The 20,380-nt window shown below is 42.1% G+C and overlaps 5 protein-coding genes across 10 annotated transcripts; all 5 read left to right on the top strand.

The window, feature by feature from the left end:
* The first annotated feature begins 1,357 nt into the window (after positions 1–1,357).
* LOC117191093 lies at positions 1,358–10,271 on the top strand. Its single transcript, XM_033396057.1, has 2 exons — positions 1,358–1,774; positions 10,054–10,271. The coding sequence occupies exons 1-2, from the start codon at positions 1,576–1,578 to the stop codon at positions 10,269–10,271; spliced, it is 417 nt and encodes a 138-aa protein (XP_033251948.1). The 5' UTR covers positions 1,358–1,575.
* Positions 2,382–3,175, top strand: LOC117187840 (eukaryotic translation initiation factor eIF1-like). 2 transcript variants are annotated; one of them, XM_033390713.1, is made up of 3 exons: positions 2,382–2,489; positions 2,590–3,008; positions 3,071–3,175. In XM_033390713.1, exon 2 carries the CDS (start codon positions 2,638–2,640, stop codon positions 2,968–2,970), a length of 333 nt encoding a protein of 110 aa, XP_033246604.1. In that variant the 5' UTR covers positions 2,382–2,489; positions 2,590–2,637; the 3' UTR covers positions 2,971–3,008; positions 3,071–3,175. The 2 variants fall into 2 exon arrangements, with proteins under 2 accessions (XP_033246604.1, XP_033246602.1); XM_033390711.1 differs by having other exon boundaries at positions 2,383–2,489; positions 3,061–3,166.
* A 387-nt stretch (positions 10,272–10,658) lies between the features above and the next one.
* On the top strand, positions 10,659–11,503 carry LOC117187846 (eukaryotic translation initiation factor eIF1-like). 2 transcript variants are annotated; one of them, XM_033390725.1, is made up of 3 exons: positions 10,659–10,769; positions 10,870–11,288; positions 11,351–11,503. In XM_033390725.1, exon 2 carries the CDS (start codon positions 10,918–10,920, stop codon positions 11,248–11,250), a length of 333 nt encoding a protein of 110 aa, XP_033246616.1. In that variant the 5' UTR covers positions 10,659–10,769; positions 10,870–10,917; the 3' UTR covers positions 11,251–11,288; positions 11,351–11,503. The 2 variants fall into 2 exon arrangements, with proteins under 2 accessions (XP_033246616.1, XP_033246611.1); XM_033390720.1 differs by having other exon boundaries at positions 11,341–11,503.
* A 2,518-nt stretch (positions 11,504–14,021) lies between these two features.
* Positions 14,022–14,970, top strand: LOC108165162 (eukaryotic translation initiation factor eIF1-like). 3 transcript variants are annotated; one of them, XM_017301230.2, is made up of 3 exons: positions 14,022–14,108; positions 14,337–14,755; positions 14,808–14,970. In XM_017301230.2, the coding sequence occupies exon 2, from the start codon at positions 14,385–14,387 to the stop codon at positions 14,715–14,717; it is 333 nt and encodes a 110-aa protein (XP_017156719.1). In that variant the 5' UTR covers positions 14,022–14,108; positions 14,337–14,384; the 3' UTR covers positions 14,718–14,755; positions 14,808–14,970. The 3 variants fall into 3 exon arrangements, with proteins under 3 accessions (XP_017156719.1, XP_017156720.1, XP_017156718.1); XM_017301231.2 differs by lacking the exon at positions 14,022–14,108 and adding an exon at positions 14,136–14,236 and having other exon boundaries at positions 14,818–14,970; XM_017301229.2 differs by lacking the exon at positions 14,022–14,108 and adding an exon at positions 14,139–14,236.
* A 2,533-nt stretch (positions 14,971–17,503) lies between these two features.
* Positions 17,504–18,482, top strand: LOC108164963 (eukaryotic translation initiation factor eIF1-like). 2 transcript variants are annotated; one of them, XM_033390694.1, is made up of 3 exons: positions 17,504–17,597; positions 17,698–18,116; positions 18,179–18,482. In XM_033390694.1, exon 2 carries the CDS (start codon positions 17,746–17,748, stop codon positions 18,076–18,078), a length of 333 nt encoding a protein of 110 aa, XP_033246585.1. In that variant the 5' UTR covers positions 17,504–17,597; positions 17,698–17,745; the 3' UTR covers positions 18,079–18,116; positions 18,179–18,482. The 2 variants fall into 2 exon arrangements, with proteins under 2 accessions (XP_033246585.1, XP_033246583.1); XM_033390692.1 differs by having other exon boundaries at positions 18,169–18,482.
* The last annotated feature ends 1,898 nt before the right edge of the window (positions 18,483–20,380 follow it).

The raw sequence follows: 20,380 nt of genomic DNA, 5'->3' as shown, positions 1-20,380 counted from the left end.
ATGGGTCTTGTTGCTTGGACTCGATTGAGCTCGGTCTCGCTTTGCCAAAATCATGTGGGGGTTTCAGCGAGATCGAGGTGTTAGAGCGCTTGTGCGCGTAGACAGTTACGGTATTAGCTATGCTTATGGTATTGGTATGGCATTACGATCACCGTTACACACGTGTACGTAAGCGGCAGCGCAGCAGCAGGGCCGTGCCGACCCCTGACTTAGAGTAAATGCTGCCCCGGTTTGAGCGAACGATTTGAAAGGCAGCGAAGAAGTTCTCCAGGTTCTTCGGTCCTGGGCATTCATCTCAATATAAACAAACCTGTGATTATCTGCAGAACCATTTAATTCGTGAGTTCGTTTTAACAGTTAAGGGGAACTACTAGACATATTTTTAACTTTGAAGTCGAAGCTATACACATATAACTCGTGAGCAGTTATTCAATTGTTCTTAGGTGTTGTACCATCTAGTAGCAGTTGCCGTGCTATAAAGGAAAGCCGCTTTATTTCCAGGGCATCAGCTGTGTCAGCCAGTTCCAAGAGAATTTTCTGATCCTCATCGAAGAATTTTTTGTACCATTTTGTTGTTTGGGTATCGCTGAGTTCGGGCTGGGGATCATCCCTATGATAGTATGACCACAAAATTAGCTTCCGCAAAATAATAGATCTAACATTACCAAAGTAAAGATGCTCATTTTCATTTCCCATCCTGCTCTCTCCAACAAATCGCTTGGCGACTTTCCTATCAACAATAATGAGTTCTCCCTCGGAGGACATCATCTGGATTCTCTCCCTCAGCCTCTTTTCGGCCCTGAAAAAAAAACAAAGCGCACAAAACATTGAAATGTGACGTCACCCGCTAACATTATCAGTTGCAGTCGCAGACACGCCAGCGTGCACCAAGCCTACATATGTACATATAACATGGAACATGGAATATTCAGACGCAATCGCATTTGAAGCCCTTTTCTCTTTTGTAAAGTTATATTTGATTCATTTCAAGTACTCACATGTTGCTTTTTGCCAGCAATTGGTGGTCGAAATACGCAATGCCCTGTCGATCGTTGCACACAGCTACACACGGCACACGGCTTCTGTATTCTTGCGAAACTGTCGAAATCCAGCAATTAACCGAGAATAAGCTTATTAAACCGTCAAAATTGTATAGACGGATCAGCTGTTTTCTATGTATTTAGTGGTGATAATTGCGGCGATAGGCAGAAATATGGCCAAAAGTGCTGTAAGCCGCATAAATAATCGAATATTCCGAATGCACCCCTGCGTTCGGAAAGAACAACACTTTTTCACAACACTAGGCCCCTATGCTAGGTAAACAAGCGATCAATTTGTATTAATTTGGTTTATTAGTATTCAGGTTGCGGCCACATCTCTTTGAAGTTGTCAAAAATAGTTTACATTTACAAACTCGGAAAACGATTTCTAAACACTGTTCCAAAAATGAAGTTTGTGTTTGCATTCAGCCCGCCAGCACCACTCATAGTGCCAGTCATGGAATAAGCCCGTAGAATCCGGGTACCGTGGACGAGCTGTTCAATAAGGTGAACGAAACACAACCGAATACCTTTCATGCACGAAGATAATGTTGAGCAAACCACGGAGCAACCACTTTCAGAGGTCGCACACTCTCCACATCAACAACACTTCGCCGAGCTACCGCTGCCTGAGCACCTACGTGGACAGCAAGTTGCACACCCCGACCGAAGACCATCCGCGCTGCTGACGGACCTCGCCTTAACACGCCGCCCGATCCGCTCCCATCACGATGGTGGCGTTCAGAACACGCCCAACAAGGCGACGACCGACTACCGTGGCAGCGACTGTACGCTCTCGCTGACTCTGTCGTCGCCCGGACTCGCCACTCGCTGCGGCATGATCGTGGTCAGCTTCCTTCAGGCGGGGTCGCGTCGCTGGGCCATCGGCTGTGCGCTGGCTTACCAGCACGACGCTTTCGTTCATGTTAGTCTGTTAAAGAAATGTAAGTAAAATCCTTTCAATGCTATTTACATTTTACCATTGTAATTTTACGGAATGCAATTCGCTGTTTATTTATTAGATTCATGTGTAGTCTTGGATCTTACCGGTCTTCTACGTGAACGGTTTTTATTATATCTCTAAGAGCGTTCCTTGAATATTAAATTACAATAATGTTTCCACCACAATTTTGTTCTACAAATTTTGAATAGACATTTTTTTCAAGAAATAAATAGGTCTGTCTCACACGACTACTACCAAAAAAGTAAATGTGTCCCCAACAAAACCCATAGGGGGGCATTGACAGTTGCTTTTGATCAAAGAATAGCCTACTGTAGTTTCCAAGTCTGCCAGATGAATGGCATAGACACCTGTCAAAGTAGCAGGCCGTGCAGTTTTCATGAAATAGAAGATTTCCCAATTCATTTCATTGTGCCGCTCTAGCCGTATACATCGTGTCGTCTTTTTGTTTCTAACAAAAATATTACTTCTTTTAATTTTTGGGAAAGGTAAATCAAGTTGCCTTTCATAATCTTGCCGTATTTTAAAGCAAATGTGTGGTGCAGCCTATTCACATTGTGATTTTCTCAATTTTTATTCCGTTTTTAGGGTTCGATTATTGTATCGTGTATTTTTCACGCGCGACTATTAACGGAAATGTCGATCCAAAACCTAAACACTCGCGATCCCCTTGCGGATGCCTCAAAGGGCAACGACGACGATGTCCAGGATGGACTCATCCACATCCGCATCCAGCAGCGCACTGGTCGCAAAACTTTGACCACTGTCCAGGGTCTGTCGCAGGAGTACGACCTCAAGAAAATCGTGCGGAGCTGCAAGAAGGAGTTTGCCTGCAACGGCACTGTCCTCGAGCACCAGGAGTACGGGGAGGTGATACAGCTCCAAGGCGATCAACGGGAGAACATTTGCCAGTGGCTGACTAAGATCGGATTGGCCAAGGTCAATCAACTGAAGGTCCATGGATTTTAAGGGCGGAGCGGATGGGATGGGATAATTGCAAGTTTTAGGCAAGTTGCAGGAGGAATACATAAGTTCATTAGTCTAAAATTAATCCTGCAGTCTCCAACAGTTCAACAATCAGTCTGCCATCTAAATGAGATTCTACAATCAAGGACTCTACAAAAGTACACCAATCTACAATCTACACCTTCAATAAATCTACAAGAGTTCTTAAGTTTACAATATCTACAATAAATATGCAAAAGCTAAATATGCTACAATCAGCCATTTTCACTTTCACTTTCACTTTCATACTACTCAAATTTGAAGCAGTGTAGAGGATTATTTAACGTTGGAGTATATTTTTGATGTTCTCCCTGTCCCACTCTCCGATTCTCTTATTTTCTTTTCGTGTTTGCAATTCGTTGACAGCAGAGGAAGTCGCGATTCCGACTCGATATGGGTCTCGTTGCTTGGACTCGATTGAGCTCGGTCTCGCTTTGCCAAAATCATGTTGGGGTTTCAGCGAGATCGAGGTGTTAGAGCGCTTGTGCGCGTAGACAGTTACGGTATTAGCTATGCTTATGGTATTGGTATGGCATTACGATCACCGTTACACACGTGTACGTAAGCGGCAGCGCAGCAGCAGGGCCGTGCCGACCCCTGACTTAGAGTAAATGCTGCCCCGGTTTGAGCGAACGATTTGAAAGGCAGCGAAGAAGTTCTCCAGGTTCTTCGGTCCTGGGCATTCATCTCAATATAAACAAACCTGTGATTATCTGCAGAACCATTTAATTCGTGAGTTCGTTTTAACAGTTAAGGGGAACTACTAGACATATTTTTAACTTTGAAGTCGAAGCTATACACATATAACTCGTGAGCAGTTATTCAATTGTTCTTAGGTGTTGTACCATCTAGTAGCAGTTGCCGTGCTATATAGGAAAGCCGCTTTATTTCCAGGGCATCGGCTGTTTCAGCCAGTTCCAAGAGAATTTGCTGATCCTCATCGAAGAATTGTTTGTACCATTGTTTTGTTTGGGTATCGCTGAGTTCGGGCTGGGGATCATCCCTATGATAGTATGACCACAAAATTAGCTTCCGCAAAATAATAGATCTAACATTACCAAAGTAAAGATGCTCATTTTCATTTCCCATCCTGCTCTCTCCAACAAATCGCTTGGCGACTTTCCTATCAACAATAATGAGTTCTCCCTCGGAGGACATCATCTGGATTATCTCCCTCAGCCTCTTTTCGGTCCTGAAAAAAAAACAAAGCGCACAAAACATTGAAATGTGACGTCACCCGCTAACATTATCAGTTGCAGTCGCAGACACGCCAGCGTGCACCAAGCCTACATATGTAAATTTTAATTTTATTTCTTTCAATTTTTATTTTATTTTATTCGGTTTGAGATAGGCGTGGCGACGGCCGACGCGGTTGATTTCTCCCCCCGAACTACTCTACTGCTTACAAGTAAGTTCCCAGCACTCCCGACGCTCACTGCTCGTTCTGCAACATTGTTGCGTACCCAAAACTCCGGTTTCGCTGGGCAACATCCCCTGTATAACGGCTGATCTTGTTTTTATATATTTTTTCGATCGATTGTGTTAACTCCTCCTTCACTTAAGTGGAAGACGTCCTCGGATTCCTTTAAGCCGTCAATTAGCACTTAGAGGTCACGTTGGCGTCTGTTTCTCGGAGCCAATCCAGATATTATCGGTCTTCTTACGAGTCCTGATTCCAGTTGGTCGATGTGTCGTAAGTTTCCATACTTAACCTTTATAAGTACGGCAAGCTCGGTACGTCTTCATGGTTTGTTATGTCGAGGAATGTGGATACTTTCGTCTTCGGCGAAGTTAATTGTGATGCCGTTGTGCTCAACAGGGTGATTACAGATTAATCTTACAGAATATTTTTTGTTTTTTTTTGCAAACTAGGTAAGGCTTAGGAAAGAATTCATTATTAAATAAAACTTTGATTTTAGCTTCCTCTATTAAATCAGTAATAGTAAAATTCGTAGAGTGTTCATTAATTATTCTTCTCAAATCGTGAGAGTCTAATACGGAAGGGTTAACAATTCCTATCTTTGCAAGTGTAACTGATAACATTAATGCTTTTAATTCTGAAATAATTATTCTGTTTCTTGAAAGTAATGTCTCATTTGCGATTGTAGGAATTGGTTTCTTAACTCTTCTGTATCCTCTATTATTGTTGTATATTGAATAGTGAAGAGGAATATGAACTCATTATGAACTGATGTCTATCTTAAATTGTCCTTGTGGACCACCCTTCCTTTTATTAGGACCGTTGTCCCTAAGTCTGCCTCGATTTTATTTTCGTTGTACAAAGGTGTCAGTTTGTTTCCTAATCGTTTGTTTGCTTTTACAAGGACTGTGTCACCTACTTGAAACTGTCTATCATGTCTTACTTCATTCAGTTTTTTCATTTGGAGTTGTTGTGCTTTATGAACTCTATTCCTGATTTCCACCTCAAGTTCAGGGGAGGACGAGTGAATTACATCGACCGGACGTTTCTTCGTTACGGAGTGAACTGTGTTATTGTATTCAATAGTTGCTTGAAGTATCGTTTCCACAGTATTTGTAAGCTTCCTTTGGGCTGTTAAACATCTCGCAATGTCATTAAGGGTGCTATGGAATCTTTCGACTTGTCCATTGGAAGTACTATGAAGTGGTGGAGCATTTATAATTTGAATGTTATATTGGTTACTTAATAATGGTTTTATTGTCTCGGACTTTATGGAAGGTTCGTTATCGCAATAGATCGTCTTGGTGTTCCGGTAAAAATTGATAAGTTGTAAAATTGCTGATTGTATGTCAACTATTGTTCTTGAAGCGATGGGTTGGACAACAGCAAATTTTGAAAGCTTGTCTATGCATGTGAGGAAATATTTTTTATCGGTTGAATATACGTCGATATGTAGCATTTCGCCCACATACGAGGGTATGGGTGTTTCCCCAAGTTATTGTTTTTGTGGGTGTCGGTTGTACTTGGCCGTTTGACAAATTTTGCAATTTGCAACAACCTCGACTGCTAATTTGGTCATTTTCGGGAAAAAATAGTCTTGTAAAATTTGTTTAACATTCTCCTGTGCCGCCCTATGGGCTCTATTGTGTTCTGTAATAACTATTTCTTTTTGTTCGTTCTTGTCCAAAATGTCATTTACTATATGTTTTGTGTATCGGAATATTGTTGTTGGAAATGTTTCTATTAATTTATGTTGAATGAATGCTAATATGGGTAATTCGCAGTGGATTGCATTTACGACATCTTTTTTGACAGCGTCACTTATTTTTTTAATTAACGAGTCCCTACTTGAGAAATATATTGTATGTCGGATCTTTTCACCGAACAAAATGGTTGTGCGATTTGAAGCTACTTCATGTTCCTCTATTATAATTTGGTTTCGAAAACAGTTGATTGGTTTGTCTGTTGATTCTATAGTGTATGTAAGTGATATTTCGCTGTGTATTGTGGCCCTGTCTGACTGTGCATCATCTTCTAAGGTATGGATGTTGTGTCGTGATAGTGCGTCAGCGACGAAGTTTTCTTTTCCTGGCTTGTAGAAGATATTTGCATTGTACTCGTCTATGAGAGCTTTCCAACGTCTTATTTTTGCGTTTGGGTTGCGATCAGAAACTGCAAACGTTAGAGGCTGATGGTCTGTAAAAATATTTAAATTTTTTACTCCGTATAGATAGTTTCTGAGGTTTTTCAAAGCCCAAACTATAGCGAGCAGCTCTCTTTCGTTTGTTGCAAAGTTAAGTTCCCTATCATTTAGTGTCCTTGATATCATGGTAATTGGCTTCCCGTCTTGTGATAAGACGGCTCCCAGACCGAAGGACGAAGCATCTGTTGTTAGGTCAAATGCTTTCTTATAGTCAGGATAGAGTAACATTACGCTTTCGGATGCCAGAATCTCTTTTAGTTTATTGAATGCCGCGCACTGACTTTCGTCTAATTTGACTGGTATTTTCTTTGACTGTCCGGCGCTTACCTTGCCATTTTCGCCCTTAAGGATGTCACTTATGGGTTTAGCTATGGATGCAAAGTCTTTAATAAAACATCTATAGTAACTTGCAAGTCCAAGGAATGATCTGACGTTGAACAAAGTGATTGGTTGTTCGTAGTTACGAATCGGTTCCACTTTATTGGGGCGTGTTTTTATACCATTACTTGAGACGACAAATCCTAAGTATTCGACATTCTCCTTGAAAAAGTGCGATTTTTCGCGCGAAACTCTCATATTGGCATCGTACAGTTTGTCTAAGACCCATGCGATATGCTTGACATGGCTTTCCATGTTTTCGGAAAAAATGATTACATCATCGACATAAACATAGCAAGTTTTCCCAATTTGCTCTCTGAGCACGTCGTCAATGGCCCTCTGAAAAATACTAGGTGCATTTTTCAAGCCAAAGGGGAGTCTACAGAACTCATACTTCCCATTTGCTACGGAGAAAGCTGTTTTTTCTCTATCTTTTTCTGCAAGTAAAATCTGATGGAATCCAGATTTAAGATCTAGGGTTGTAAAGTATTTAGCTGTACCCAAGTTGGATAATATAGAAACTATATTGGGAATGGGATATTTGTCATCTGTTGTTTTTAAATTTAGTTTCCTGAAATCTATGACCAAACGTTTTTTTTTTATTTCCCTGTTCATCGGTAGCTTTTTTGTCTACAACCCAAACGAGGTTGTTGTATGGTGACCGAGACGGTCGTATTATACCACCTTTCAACAAGTCTTGAGTTTCTGCATTTACGAATTCTGAAACGCCCATTGGATATGGGTACAATTTTGAATATATGGGATCTTCATTGTCTGTTCGGATAGTGCCAATGATATTTGTATTATATGGGAGTGCTTCATTTGGGTCTGCGAAAACCCCTGTTCGGTTTCCTAACATCAGCTGAAACTTTTGGGATATAGTCTCAGGGACCTGTATTTCCTCGACATTTGTGAAATTTATGTTTGCACATTTTAAAAATTGGATTGTTTCGGAACCGAAGTTTGTTATTAATTTCTTATTCTTTAAGTCCAGTAGAACGTCACTCTGTTTTAATAGGTCAAGTCCAATTATACCGTCAAATGTCGTGAGGTTTGGTAGTAAAAAAAATGTTGAGTTGGTATTGAAAAGGTGCATTATACATTTTTTGTCTATGCCACTATATCCATGGATTGACTTCACTCGGAAGGGTTTATTACCTAGGGTAATATGTTTTAGTTTTTTTAATGGTTTTATGTAGTTTTTGGAAGCTCCTGTATCTATGAGTAATTTGATTGTTCTCCCTGCTACTGTCCTTTCTATGAACGGAATCAAAGAGTTATTTCTAAAAAATTAATCTGGTCATAATCTGAAAGGTCGTTTTCTATGCCATCAACTTCGGCATTTGGTAATCCTGTTCTTCCTGATCGAGTAGGGTATCTTCTTCTTCTACGTTGTTAATTCTTTGTTGTTTCGGTCCCGTAAAACGTGCGCTACTATTGTTCGGTCGCTTGTTTGTTTGTCCCTGGTTGTTGTAGTCCGATTGGTTGTTTTGTTGCTGACTTTGCCACTGGTTTTGTCTCTGAGGCGCGCTATTTTGTTGATACTGAGTAGTCTGCCTAAAACGTGAGGATGTGTCCACGTCCATTGGTTGGACCTGTTCTGATTTTGGTAAAAATTCTTGTTTCCTATACTTTACTTTAGTAAAGCATTCGACTCTGTAAACCATTCCCTTTTAGCGCATAAACTTGACCTTTTAGGGTTTCCGCCCAACCTCCTGAGATGGATTTCTAGCTATCTTTGTTCTAGGTCTCAAAGAGTCCTCTTCAAAAACTCCCTCTCTTTCCCAGTAAAGGTTTCTTCGGGAGTACCACAAGGCAGCCATCTAGGCCCCTTACTCTTCACACTCTTTATTAATGACTTACCTTCAGTATTAACATACTCTCGAGTACTTATGTATGCGGATGATGTTAAACTCTGTGTCCAGTACAAGGACATTTCATTTCATTCTCGCTTGCAATCCGATCTCAATAACTTTCAGTCATGGTGTTGTGCAAACTTGTTACACCTTAATGCCTCGAAATGCAAAGTTATGACATTTCATCGTTCTAGCCCTTTGTTGGCTCCCTACACCCTATTTGGTGGTTCTCTTGAGAGAATTACCCTGGTGGATGATCTGGGTGTTATGTTAGACCCCAAGTTAAAGTTTTCCGAACACATTTCTACCATGGTAAATAAGGCCATGGGCGTGCTTGGGTTTATAAAGAGGTGGTCAAAGGAATTTGACGACCCCTATATAACAAAGACTCTCTATACCTCGCTTGTTCGTCCGATCTTAGAATACGGCTCCTGTGTATGGTGCCCTCAGTACAAAGTACACCAGGACCGTATAGAATCAGTACAGAAAAACTTTTTACTCTTTGCTCTGCGGGGCCTTAACTGGGATGCGGGTGTAAGACTCCCATCTTACTCTAGTAGACTACTATTAGTAAACCTCCCATCCTTAGTTAACCGTAGAAAAATGCTTGGTGTGATATTTATGCACAACTTGATCAGGGGTGACATAGACAGCCCTGATCTGTTGAGCCGCATAAACTTCACGATTCCTATTAGACTGACTAGAAATTTTATACCGTTGTTCCTTCCACTTTGTAGATCGAATTATTCCTTGCATGAACCGTTTAGGGTCTTATGCTCGGATTATAATTCCCTCTACCATATTATATCCACCACTAATTCTCTTCCTCTTATTAAATTATTAATCCTTACACACCTTTCTATTAATTAGTAACTGTAGTGGTATTTGTACTTTGATTGCATGCTTAGTTTCTTAGTAAGTTTAGTACTAATTTTCCTCGAATGTTAGTCTAATAGCTATCTTTCTTGCATGTTCGCGTTTGGTTCGGCTACGCACCGCGTCATGCGGCAGCGCCCCTCGGTCGGTTGGGCGGGAGGAGGGCTGCGTTTTGCCTGGGATCCGCGCGTAACAGCCTTCTGCTGGTGTCACACGGGCCACTTGACGGTGCAGTAACTGCATCGCCTCTTGAAAGATGCAGTCATTGCATGTCAACGTCCACACACGCCGCCCGATCCGCTCCCATCACGATGGTGGCGTTCAGAACACGCCCAACAAGGCGACGACCGACTACCGTGGCAGCGACTGTACGCTCTCGCTGACTCTGTCGTCGCCCGGACTCGCCACTCGCTGCGGCATGATCGTGGTCAGCTTCCTTCAGGCGGGGTCGCGTCGCTGGGCCATCGGCTGTGCGCTGGCTTACCAGCACGACGCTTTCGTTCATGTTAGTCTGTTAAAGAAATGTAAGTAAAATCCTTTCAATGCTATTTACATTTTACCATTGTAATTTTACGGAATGCAATTCGCTGTTTATTTATTAGATTCATGTGTAGTCTTGGATCTTACCGGTCTTCTACGTGAACGGTTTTTATTATATCTCTAAGGGCGTTCCTTGATTATTAAATTACAATAATGTTTCCACCACAATTTTGTTCTACAAATTTTGAATAGACATTTTTTTCAAGAAATAAATAGGTCTGTCTCACACGACTACTACCAAAAAAGTAAATGTGTCCCCAACGAAACCCATAGGGGGGCATTGACAGTTGCTTTTGATCAAAGAATAGCCTACTGTAGTTTCCAAGTCTGCCAGATGAATGGCATAGACACCTGTCAAAGTAGCAGGCCGTGCAGTTTTCATGAAATAGAAGATTTCCCAATTCATTTCATTGTGCCGCTCTAGCCGTATACATCGTGTCGTCTTTTTGTTCCTAACAAAAAATATTACTTCTTTTAATTTCTGGGAAAGGTAAATCAAGTTGCCTTTCATAATCTTGCCGTATTTTAAAGCAAATGTGTGGTGCAGTTTATTCACATTGTGATTTTCTCAATTTTTATTCCGTTTTTAGGGTTCGATTATTGTATCGTGTATTTTTCACGCGCGACTATTAACGGAAATGTCGATCCAAAACCTAAACACTCGCGATCCCCTTGCGGATGCCTCAAAGAACAACGACGACGATGTCCAGGATGGACTCATCCACATCCGCATCCAGCAGCGCAATGGTCGCAAAACTTTGACCACTGTCCAGGGTCTGTCGCAGGAGTACGACCTCAAGAAAATCGTGCGGAGCTGCAAGAAGGAGTTTGCCTGCAACGGCACTGTCCTCGAGCACCAGGAGTACGGGGAGGTGATACAGCTCCAAGGCGATCAACGGGAGAACATTTGCCAGTGGCTGACTAAGATCGGATTGGCCAAGGTCAATCAACTGAAGGTCCATGGATTTTAAGGGCGGAGCGGATGGGATGGGATAATTGCAAGTTTTAGGCAAGTTGCAGGAGGAATACATAAGTTCATTAGTCTAAAATTAATCCTGCAGTCTGCAACAGTTCAACAATCAGTCTGCCATCTAAATGAGATTCTACAATCAAGAACTCTACAAAAGTACACCAATCTACAATCTACACCTTCAATCAATCTACAAGAGTTCTTAAGTTTACAATATCTACAATAAATATGCAAAAGCTAAATATGCTACAATCAGCCATTTTCACTTTCACTTTCACTTTCATACTACTCAAATTTGAAGCAGTGTAGAGGATTGTTTAACGTTGGAGTATATTTTTGATGTTCTCCCTGTCCCACTCTCCGATTCTCTTATTTTCTTTTCGTGTTTGCAATTCGTTGACAGCAGAGGAAGTCGCGATTCCGACTCGATATGGGTCTCGTTGCTTGGACTCGATTGAGCTCGGTCTCGCTTTGCCAAAATCATGTTGAGGTTTCAGCGAGATCGAGGTGTTAGAGCGCTTGTGCGCGTAGACAATTACGGTATTAGCTATGCTTATGGTATTGGTATGGCATTACGATCACTGTTACACACGTGTACGTAAGCGGCAGCGCAGCAGCAGGGCCGTGCCGACCCCTGACTTAGAGTAAATGCTGCCCCGGTTTGAGCGAACGATTTGAAAGGCAGCGAAGAAGTTCTCCAGGTTCTTCGGTCCTGGGCATTCATCTCAATATAAACAAACCTGTGATTATCTGCAGAACCATTTAATTCGTGAGTTCGTTTTAACAGTTAAGGGGAACTACTAGACATATTTTTAACTTTGAAGTCGAAGCTATACACATATAACTCGTGAGCAGTTATTCAATTGTTCTTAGGTGTTGTACCATCTAGTAGCAGTTGCCGTGCTATATAGGAAAGCCGCTTTATTTCCAGGGCATCGGCTGTTTCAGCCAGTTCCAAGAGAATTTGCTGATCCTCATCGAAGAATTGTTTGTACCATTGTTTTGTTTGGGTATCGCTGAGTTCGGGCTGGGGATCATCCCTATGATAGTATGACCACAAAATTAGCTTCCGCAAAATAATAGATCTAACATTCCCAAAGTAAAGATCCATCCTGCTCTCTCCAACAAATCGCTTGGCGACTTTCCTATCAACAATAATGAGTTCTCCCTCGGAGGACATCATCTGGATTCTCTCCCTCAGCCTCTTTTCGGTCCTGAAAAAAAAACAAAGCGCACAAAACATTGAAATGTGACGTCACCCGCTAACATTATCAGTTGCAGTCGCAGACACGCCAGCGTGCACCAAGCCTACATATGTACATATAACATGGAACATGGAATATTCAGACGCAATCGCATTTGAAGCCCTTTTCTCTTTTGTAAAGTTATATTTGATTCATTTCAAGTACTCACATGTTGCTTTTTGCCAGCAATTGGTGGTCGAAATACGCAATGCCCTGTCGATCGTTGCACACAGCTACACACGGCACACGGCTTCTGTATTCTTGCGAAACTGTCGAAATCCAGCAATTAGCCGAGAATAAGCTTATTAAACTGTCAAAATTGTATAGACGGATCAGCTGTTTTCTATGTATTTAGTGGTGATAATTGCGGCGATAGGCAGAAATAATCGAATAATCGATCGCATAAATAATCGAATATTCCGAATGCACCCCTGCGTTCGGAAAGAACAACACTTTTTCACAACACTAGGCCCCTATGCTAGGTAAACAAGCGATCAATTTGTATTAATTTGGTTTATGAGTATTCAGGTTGCGGCCACATCTCTTTGAATTTCTAAACACTGTTCCAAAAATGAAGTTTGTGTTTGCATTCAGCCCGCCAGCACCACTCATAGTGCCAGTCATGGAATAAGCCCGTAGAATCCGGGTACCGTGGACGAGCTGTTCAATAAGGTGAACGAAACACAACCGAATACCTTTCATGCACGAAGATAATGTTGAGCAAACCACGGAGCAGCCACTTTCAGATGTCGCACACTCTCCACATCAACAACACTTCGCCGAGCTACCGCTGCCTGAGCACCTACGTGGACAGCAAGTTGCACACCCCGACCGAAGACCATCCGTGCTGCTGACGGACCTCGCCTTAACACGGCGCCCGATCCGCTCCCATCACGATGGTGGCGTTCAGAACACGCCCAACAAGGCGACGACCGACTACCGTGGCAGCGACTGTACGCTCTCGCTGACTCTGTCGTCGCCCGGACTCGCCACTCGCTGCGGCATGATCGTGGTCAGCTTCCTTCAGGCGGGGTCGCGTCGCTGGGCCATCGGCTGTGCGCTGGCTTACCAGCACGACGCTTTCGTTCATGTTAGTCTGTTAAAGAAATGTAAGTAAAATCCTTTCAATGCTATTTACATTTTACCATTGTAATTTTACGGAATGCAATTCGCTGTTTATTTATTAGATTCATGTGTAGTCTTGGATCTTACCGGTCTTCTACGTGAACGGTTTTTATTATATCTCTAAGGGCGTTCCTTGATTATTAAATTACAATAATGTTTCCACCACAATTTTGTTCTACAAATTTTGAATAGACATTTTTTTCAAGAAATAAATAGGTCTGTCTCACACGACTACTACCAAAAAAGTAAATGTGTCCCCAACGAAACCCATAGGGGGGCATTGACAGTTGCTTTTGATCAAAGAATAGCCTACTGTAGTTTCCAAGTCTGCCAGATGAATGGCATAGACACCTGTCAAAGTAGCAGGCCGTGCAGTTTTCATGAAATAGAAGATTTCCCAATTCATTTCATTGTGCCGCTCTAGCCGTATACATCGTGTCGTCTTTTTGTTCCTAACAAAAAATATTACTTCTTTTAATTTCTGGGAAAGGTAAATCAAGTTGCCTTTCATAATCTTGCCGTATTTTAAAGCAAATGTGTGTGCCGCTCTAGCCGTATACATCGTGCCGTCTTTTTGTTTCTAACAAAAAATATTACTTCTTTTAATTTCTGGGAAAGGTAAATCAAGTTGCCTTTCATAATCTTGCCGTATTTTAAAGCAAATGTGTGGTGCAGTTTATTCACATTATGATTTTCTCAATTTTTATTCCGTTTTTAGGGTTCGATTATTGTATCGTGTATTTTTCACGCGCGACTATTAACGGAAATGTCGATCCAAAACCTAAACACTCGCGATCCCCTTGCGGATGCCTCAAAGGGCAACGACGACGATGTCCAGGATGGACTCATCCACATCCGCATCCAGCAGCGCACTGGTCGCAAATTTTTGACCACTGTCCAGGGTCTGTCGCAGGAGTACGACCTCAAGAAAATCGTGCGGAGCTGCAAGAAGGAGTTTGCCTGCAACGGCACTGTCCTCGAGCACCAGGAGTACGGGGAGGTGATACAGCTCCAAGGCGATCAACGGGAGAACATTTGCCAGTGGCTGACTAAGATCGGATTGGCCAAGGTCAATCAACTGAAGGTCCATGGATTTTAAGGGCGGAGCGGATGGGATGGGATAATTGCAAGTTTTAGGCAAGTTGCAGGAGGAATACATAAGTTCATTAGTCTAAAATTAATCCTGCAGTCTCCAACAGTTCAACAATCAGTCTGCCATCTAAATGAGATTCTACAATCAAGGACTCTACAAAAGTACACCAATCTACAATCTACACCTTCAATCAATCTACAAGAGTTCTTAAGTTTACAATATCTACAATAAATATGCAAAAGCTAAATATGCTACAATCAGCCATTTTCACTTTCACTTTCACTTTCATACTACTCAAATTTGAAGCAGTGTAGAGGATTGTTTAACGTTGGAGTATATTTTTGATGTTCTCCCTGTCCCACTCTCCGATTCTCTTATTTTCTTTTCGTGTTTGCAATTCGTTGACAGCAGAGGAAGTCGCGATTCCGACTCGATATGGGTCTCGTTGCTTGGACTCGATTGAGCTCGGTCTCGCTTTGCCAAAATCATGTTGAGGTTTCAGCGAGATCGAGGTGTTAGAGCGCTTGTGCGCGTAGACAATTACGGTATTAGCTATGCTTATGGTATTGGTATGGCATTACGATCACTGTTACACACGTGTACGTAAGCGGCAGCGCAGCAGCAGGGCCGTGCCGACCCCTGACTTAGAGTAAATGCTGCCCCGGTTTGAGCGAACGATTTGAAAGGCAGCGAAGAAGTTCTCCAGGTTCTTCGGTCCTGGGCATTCATCTCAATATAAACAAACCTGTGATTATCTGCAGAACCATTTAATTCGTGAGTTCGTTTTAACAGTTAAGGGGAACTACTAGACATATTTTTAACTTTGAAGTCGAAGCTATACACATATAACTCGTGAGCAGTTATTCAATTGTTCTTAGGTGTTGTACCATCTAGTAGCAGTTGCCGTGCTATATAGGAAAGCCGCTTTATTTCCAGGGCATCGGCTGTTTCAGCCAGTTCCAAGAGAATTTGCTGATCCTCATCGAAGAATTGTTTGTACCATTGTTTTGTTTGGGTATCGCTGAGTTCGGGCTGGGGATCATCCCTATGATAGTATGACCACAAAATTAGCTTCCGCAAAATAATAGATCTAACATTCCCAAAGTAAAGATGCTCATTTTCATTTCCCATCCTGCTCTCTCCAACAAATCGCTTGGCGACTTTCCTATCAACAATAATGAGTTCTCCCTCGGAGGACATCATCTGGATTCTCTCCCTCAGCCTCTTTTCGGTCCTGAAAAAAAAACAAAGCGCACAAAACATTGAAATGTGACGTCACCCGCTAACATTATCAGTTGCAGTCGCAGACACGCCAGCGTGCACCAAGCCTACATATGTACATATAACATGGAACATGGAATATTCAGACGCAATCGCATTTGAAGCCCTTTTCTCTTTTGTAAAGTTATATTTGATTCATTTCAAGTACTCACATGTTGCTTTTTGCCAGCAATTGGTGGTCGAAATACGCAATGCCCTGTCGATCGTTGCACACAGCTACACACGGCACACGGCTTCTGTATTCTTGCGAAACTGTCGAAATCCAGCAATTAGCCGAGAATAAGCTTATTAAACTGTCAAAATTGTATAGACGGATCAGCTGTTTTCTATGTATTTAGTGGTGATAATTGCGGCGATAGGCAGAAATATGGCCAAAAGTGCTGTAAGCCGCATAAATAATCGAATATTCCGAATGCACCCCTGCGTTCGGAAAGAACAACACTTTTTCACAACACTAGGCCCCTATGCTAGGTAAACAAGCGATCAATTTGTATTAATTTGGTTTATGAGTATTCAGGTTGCGGCCACATCTCTTTGAATTTCTAAACACTGTTCCAAAAATGAAGTTTGTGTTTGCATTCAGCCCGCCAGCACCACTCATAGTGCCAGTCATGGAATAAGCCCGTAGAATCCGGGTACCGTGGACGAGCTGTTCAATAAGGTGAACGAAACACAACCGAATACCTTTCATGCACGAAGATAATGTTGAGCAAACCACGGAGCAGCCACTTTCAGATGTCGCACACTCTCCACATCAACAACACTTCGCCGAGCTACCGCTGCCTGAGCACCTACGTGGACAGCAAGTTGCACACCCCGACCGAAGACCATCCGTGCTGCTGACGGACCTCGCCTTAACACGCCGCCCGATCCGCTCCCATCACGATGGTGGCGTTCAGAACACGCCCAACAAGGCGACGACCGACTACCGTGGCAGCGACTGTACGCTCTCGCTGACTCTGTCGTCGCCCGGACTCGCCACTCGCTGCGGCATGATCGTGGTCAGCTTCCTTCAGGCGGGGTCGCGTCGCTGGGCCATCGGCTGTGCGCTGGCTTACCAGCACGACGCTTTCGTTCATGTTAGTCTGTTAAAGAAATGTAAGTAAAATCCTTTCAATGCTATTTACATTTTACCATTGTAATTTTACGGAATGCAATTCGCTGTTTATTTATTAGATTCATGTGAAGTCTTGGATCTTACCGGTCTTCTACGTGAACGGTTTTTATTATATCTCTAAGGGCGTTCCTTGATTATTAAATTACAATAATGTTTCCACCACAATTTTGTTCTACAAATTTTGAATAGACATTTTTTTCAAGAAATAAATAGGTCTGTCTCACACGACTACTACCAAAAAAGTAAATGTGTCCCCAACGAAACCCATAGGGGGGCATTGACAGTTGCTTTTGATCAAAGAATAGCCTACTGTAGTTTCCAAGTCTGCCAGATGAATGGCATAGACACCTGTCAAAGTAGCAGGCCGTGCAGTTTTCATGAAATAGAAGATTTCCCAATTCATTTCATTGTGCCGCTCTAGCCGTATACATCGTGTCGTCTTTTTGTTCCTAACAAAAAATATTACTTCTTTTAATTTCTGGAAAAAGGTAAATCAAGTTGCCTTTCATAATCTTGCCGTATTTTAAAGCAAATGTGTGGTGCAGTTTATTCACATTGTGATTTTCTCAATTTTTATTCCGTTTTTAGGGTTCGATTATTGTATCGTGTATTTTTCACGCGCGACTATTAACGGAAATGTCGATCCAAAACCTAAACACTCGCGATCCCCTTGCGGATGCCTCAAAGGGCAACGACGACGATGTCCAGGATGGACTCATCCACATCCGCATCCAGCAGCGCACTGGTCGCAAAACTTTGACCACTGTCCAGGGTCTGTCGCAGGAGTACGACCTCAAGAAAATCGTGGGGAGCTGCAAGAAGGAGTTTGCCTGCAACGGCACTGTCGTCGAGCACCAGGAGTACGGGGAGGTGATACAGCTCCAAGGCGATCAACGGGAGAACATTTGCCAGTGGCTGACTAAGATCGGATTGGCCAAGGTCAATCAACTGAAGGTCCATGGATTTTAAGGGCGGAGCGGATGGGATGGGATAATTGCAAGTTTTAGGCAAGTTGCAGGAGGAATACATAAGTTCATTAGTCTAAAATTAATCCTGCAGTCTCCAACAGTTCAACAATCAGTCTGCCATCTAAATGAGATTCTACAATCAAGGACTCTACAAAAGTACACCAATCTACAATCTACACCTTCAATCAATCTACAAGAGTTCTTAAGTTTACAATATCTACAATAAATATGCAAAAGCTCTACAATCAATTTGCAAAATCTCCAAGAGCTATTATCTGCAAGAGCTACAATCAAGAAAGCTTTACAAATTCGCATTACAAAAAAGAAACAAGTGCCAGAAAAATATTGTAGAATCGAATATGCCGCACATTAAATTTATTTTCAGAGGCTATATATCAAATTCAATTGATAACCATCCAAAAGTAGATTTAATTTATGTTAAATTCTCGAACGTACATATTCAAGCCTACATATATTATAAGGCAGCCCTTATGGAAGACAATGCACCGATTTAGATGAAATTTTGATATATGTATCATATATTTAAAATCGGAAACGCAGCCGAGGCTCGGAAAACCGCAATTTTAGTATTTTTTTACGAATACTTTCAAGTAGTGGGCCTAACTAAACAAATAAATAAAATAGTTGAATATACTTGCTGCCATATCAACCAGCAGAGTTTGTTGTCCCAAAAATAATTATTTAAAATGCTGCTACCCAGAAGATCTAATCTTTTCCGATGAGGCCGTAGTTCAGTTAGACATCGGAGCATTGTGAATCAATCTACTGAAGAAGGACGAGAACACAGAAGAGCAGACGTTCAAGAACAAGATTACATTCGACGAGCAAGAAGAAGGCGATTCGCATTAATCAACTGTAAGTTGTTTATGAGCATTGTGGCCATTCTGTAGCCTTAATGGCGAAGTGTCGCCAAACCAAAAACTTATACTTTCTTACTTTTGTGTATATATTTTTCAGTGCTTTTCCCCCGATGCCCCACTTGACGCTTTCTCTACCCTTCGTTTTCCTTCATGGTATCACTGGATCAATACAAAAATAATTAACAAAAAGTCAACCAAATTGTTCACTCATTGTTATTGACTTCGTTTTGCTTGAACAGTAATTTAAAATTGTTTGCTCTTTCCGCTTGAATTCCTGTCGTATCCCCAGGAAGCTACCCCACTACCCCCACATCACCACACCTCTGTCAGTCGCTCATTTCCAGGTCGACTCTGAATGGACTCCGAAGGAGAGGCACAGCCGAACATTTCCCATATAATATGTATGCAAGTATGTATCGGTCTCTGTCTGTTGCCGCAAAAACAGTTAGCACAGACCGGAAGTGACGATGAATGTGGTTGAAAGAGGGTGGTGCGGGTATGTATGCGGGGTCGGCTTCGGGGTTGAGTTGTGTGCGTGCAATTTTAAATATTGAATCTTTGGTTCAGTATAATCAGACTTGTAATGGCCTTCACGCTCCGATTCGCAGTCAATGGCATAGTAACACAAATACAGGCAAGGCATACACATGTAAGCCTACCAATGCGTGTGCGTGTGACTGTGTGTGTGTGCGTTAAGTATGTGCAAACAGCTGTCGCGTGTCACCGGCTGCCGTTCGCTGAAACGGAAACGGAAATTACGTGCACGACGGCAGCAACAAACTGGAACGTGTGCAACAGCAGGAACCAAGAGAATGGGACAGACATCCAGACAGACCGACTGGCTATATGTGAGGGCTGAGGGAAAGCAATCGGTCGGCATCATCAGGCCATTTAATGGAACCGGCAATCCATCGATGATGATGATGATGATGGGGATAATGCCGCTCCATTCCCATCTCCATCTCGCACTTACAATCTTTCTGTCCTGAAGCTGCTGAAAAATCGCTGGCCAACATGCGAGGCAATCAACAGACAGCACCAATCCCCATCCCCCTTTGGCTGTTGCGCTCCAGTTGAGCTTTAATTAAATCGCAAAAGACACTCCGCTCCACCCCGCACATAATGAACATCATCATTTATCAGTACTATGTACAATTCACATATATTTATTGTATATAGTAAGTATATGTTTACTCTTTCATCTACATATTTGCATTTTGGAGGTTTTCCCATTGAAAAGTTGAGAATTATGCTGTCTCTCAGATAAATACAACTGAATATAACTACAATTAAAGCTCGATATAAATCTAAAATCTATAAAGTCGTATAGTATTTAATATTACATTTTATTTGAAGATTTTAATTTTGTTCCATATTTAATAGATTTAAGCTTATAGACGGCAAGAGGAAGCTTCATTTTGG

Source organism: Drosophila miranda, chromosome XL (genome assembly GCF_003369915.1).
Source record: "Drosophila miranda strain MSH22 chromosome XL, D.miranda_PacBio2.1, whole genome shotgun sequence".
Classification (NCBI taxonomy): domain Eukaryota; kingdom Metazoa; phylum Arthropoda; class Insecta; order Diptera; family Drosophilidae; genus Drosophila; species Drosophila miranda.
Note: the sequence above shows the minus strand (reverse complement) of the source record. Positions and strands in the feature narration are given on the sequence as shown.

Bases quoted from the DNA above. Each gene is read 5' to 3' on its own strand.
- LOC117187840 (XM_033390713.1), top strand. From the start codon at position 2,638: ATGTCGATCCAAAACCTAAACACTCGCGATCCCCTTGCGGATGCCTCA.
- LOC108164963 (XM_033390694.1), top strand. From the start codon at position 17,746: ATGTCGATCCAAAACCTAAACACTCGCGATCCCCTTGCGGATGCCTCA.
- LOC117191093 (XM_033396057.1), top strand. From the start codon at position 1,576: ATGCACGAAGATAATGTTGAGCAAACCACGGAGCAACCACTTTCAGAG. The intron at 1,775-10,053 runs GTGGCGTTCAGA...CCCATCACGATG, and splicing joins GATCCGCTCCCATCACGATG to GTGGCGTTCAGAACACGCCC.
- LOC117187846 (XM_033390725.1), top strand. From the start codon at position 10,918: ATGTCGATCCAAAACCTAAACACTCGCGATCCCCTTGCGGATGCCTCA.
- LOC108165162 (XM_017301230.2), top strand. From the start codon at position 14,385: ATGTCGATCCAAAACCTAAACACTCGCGATCCCCTTGCGGATGCCTCA.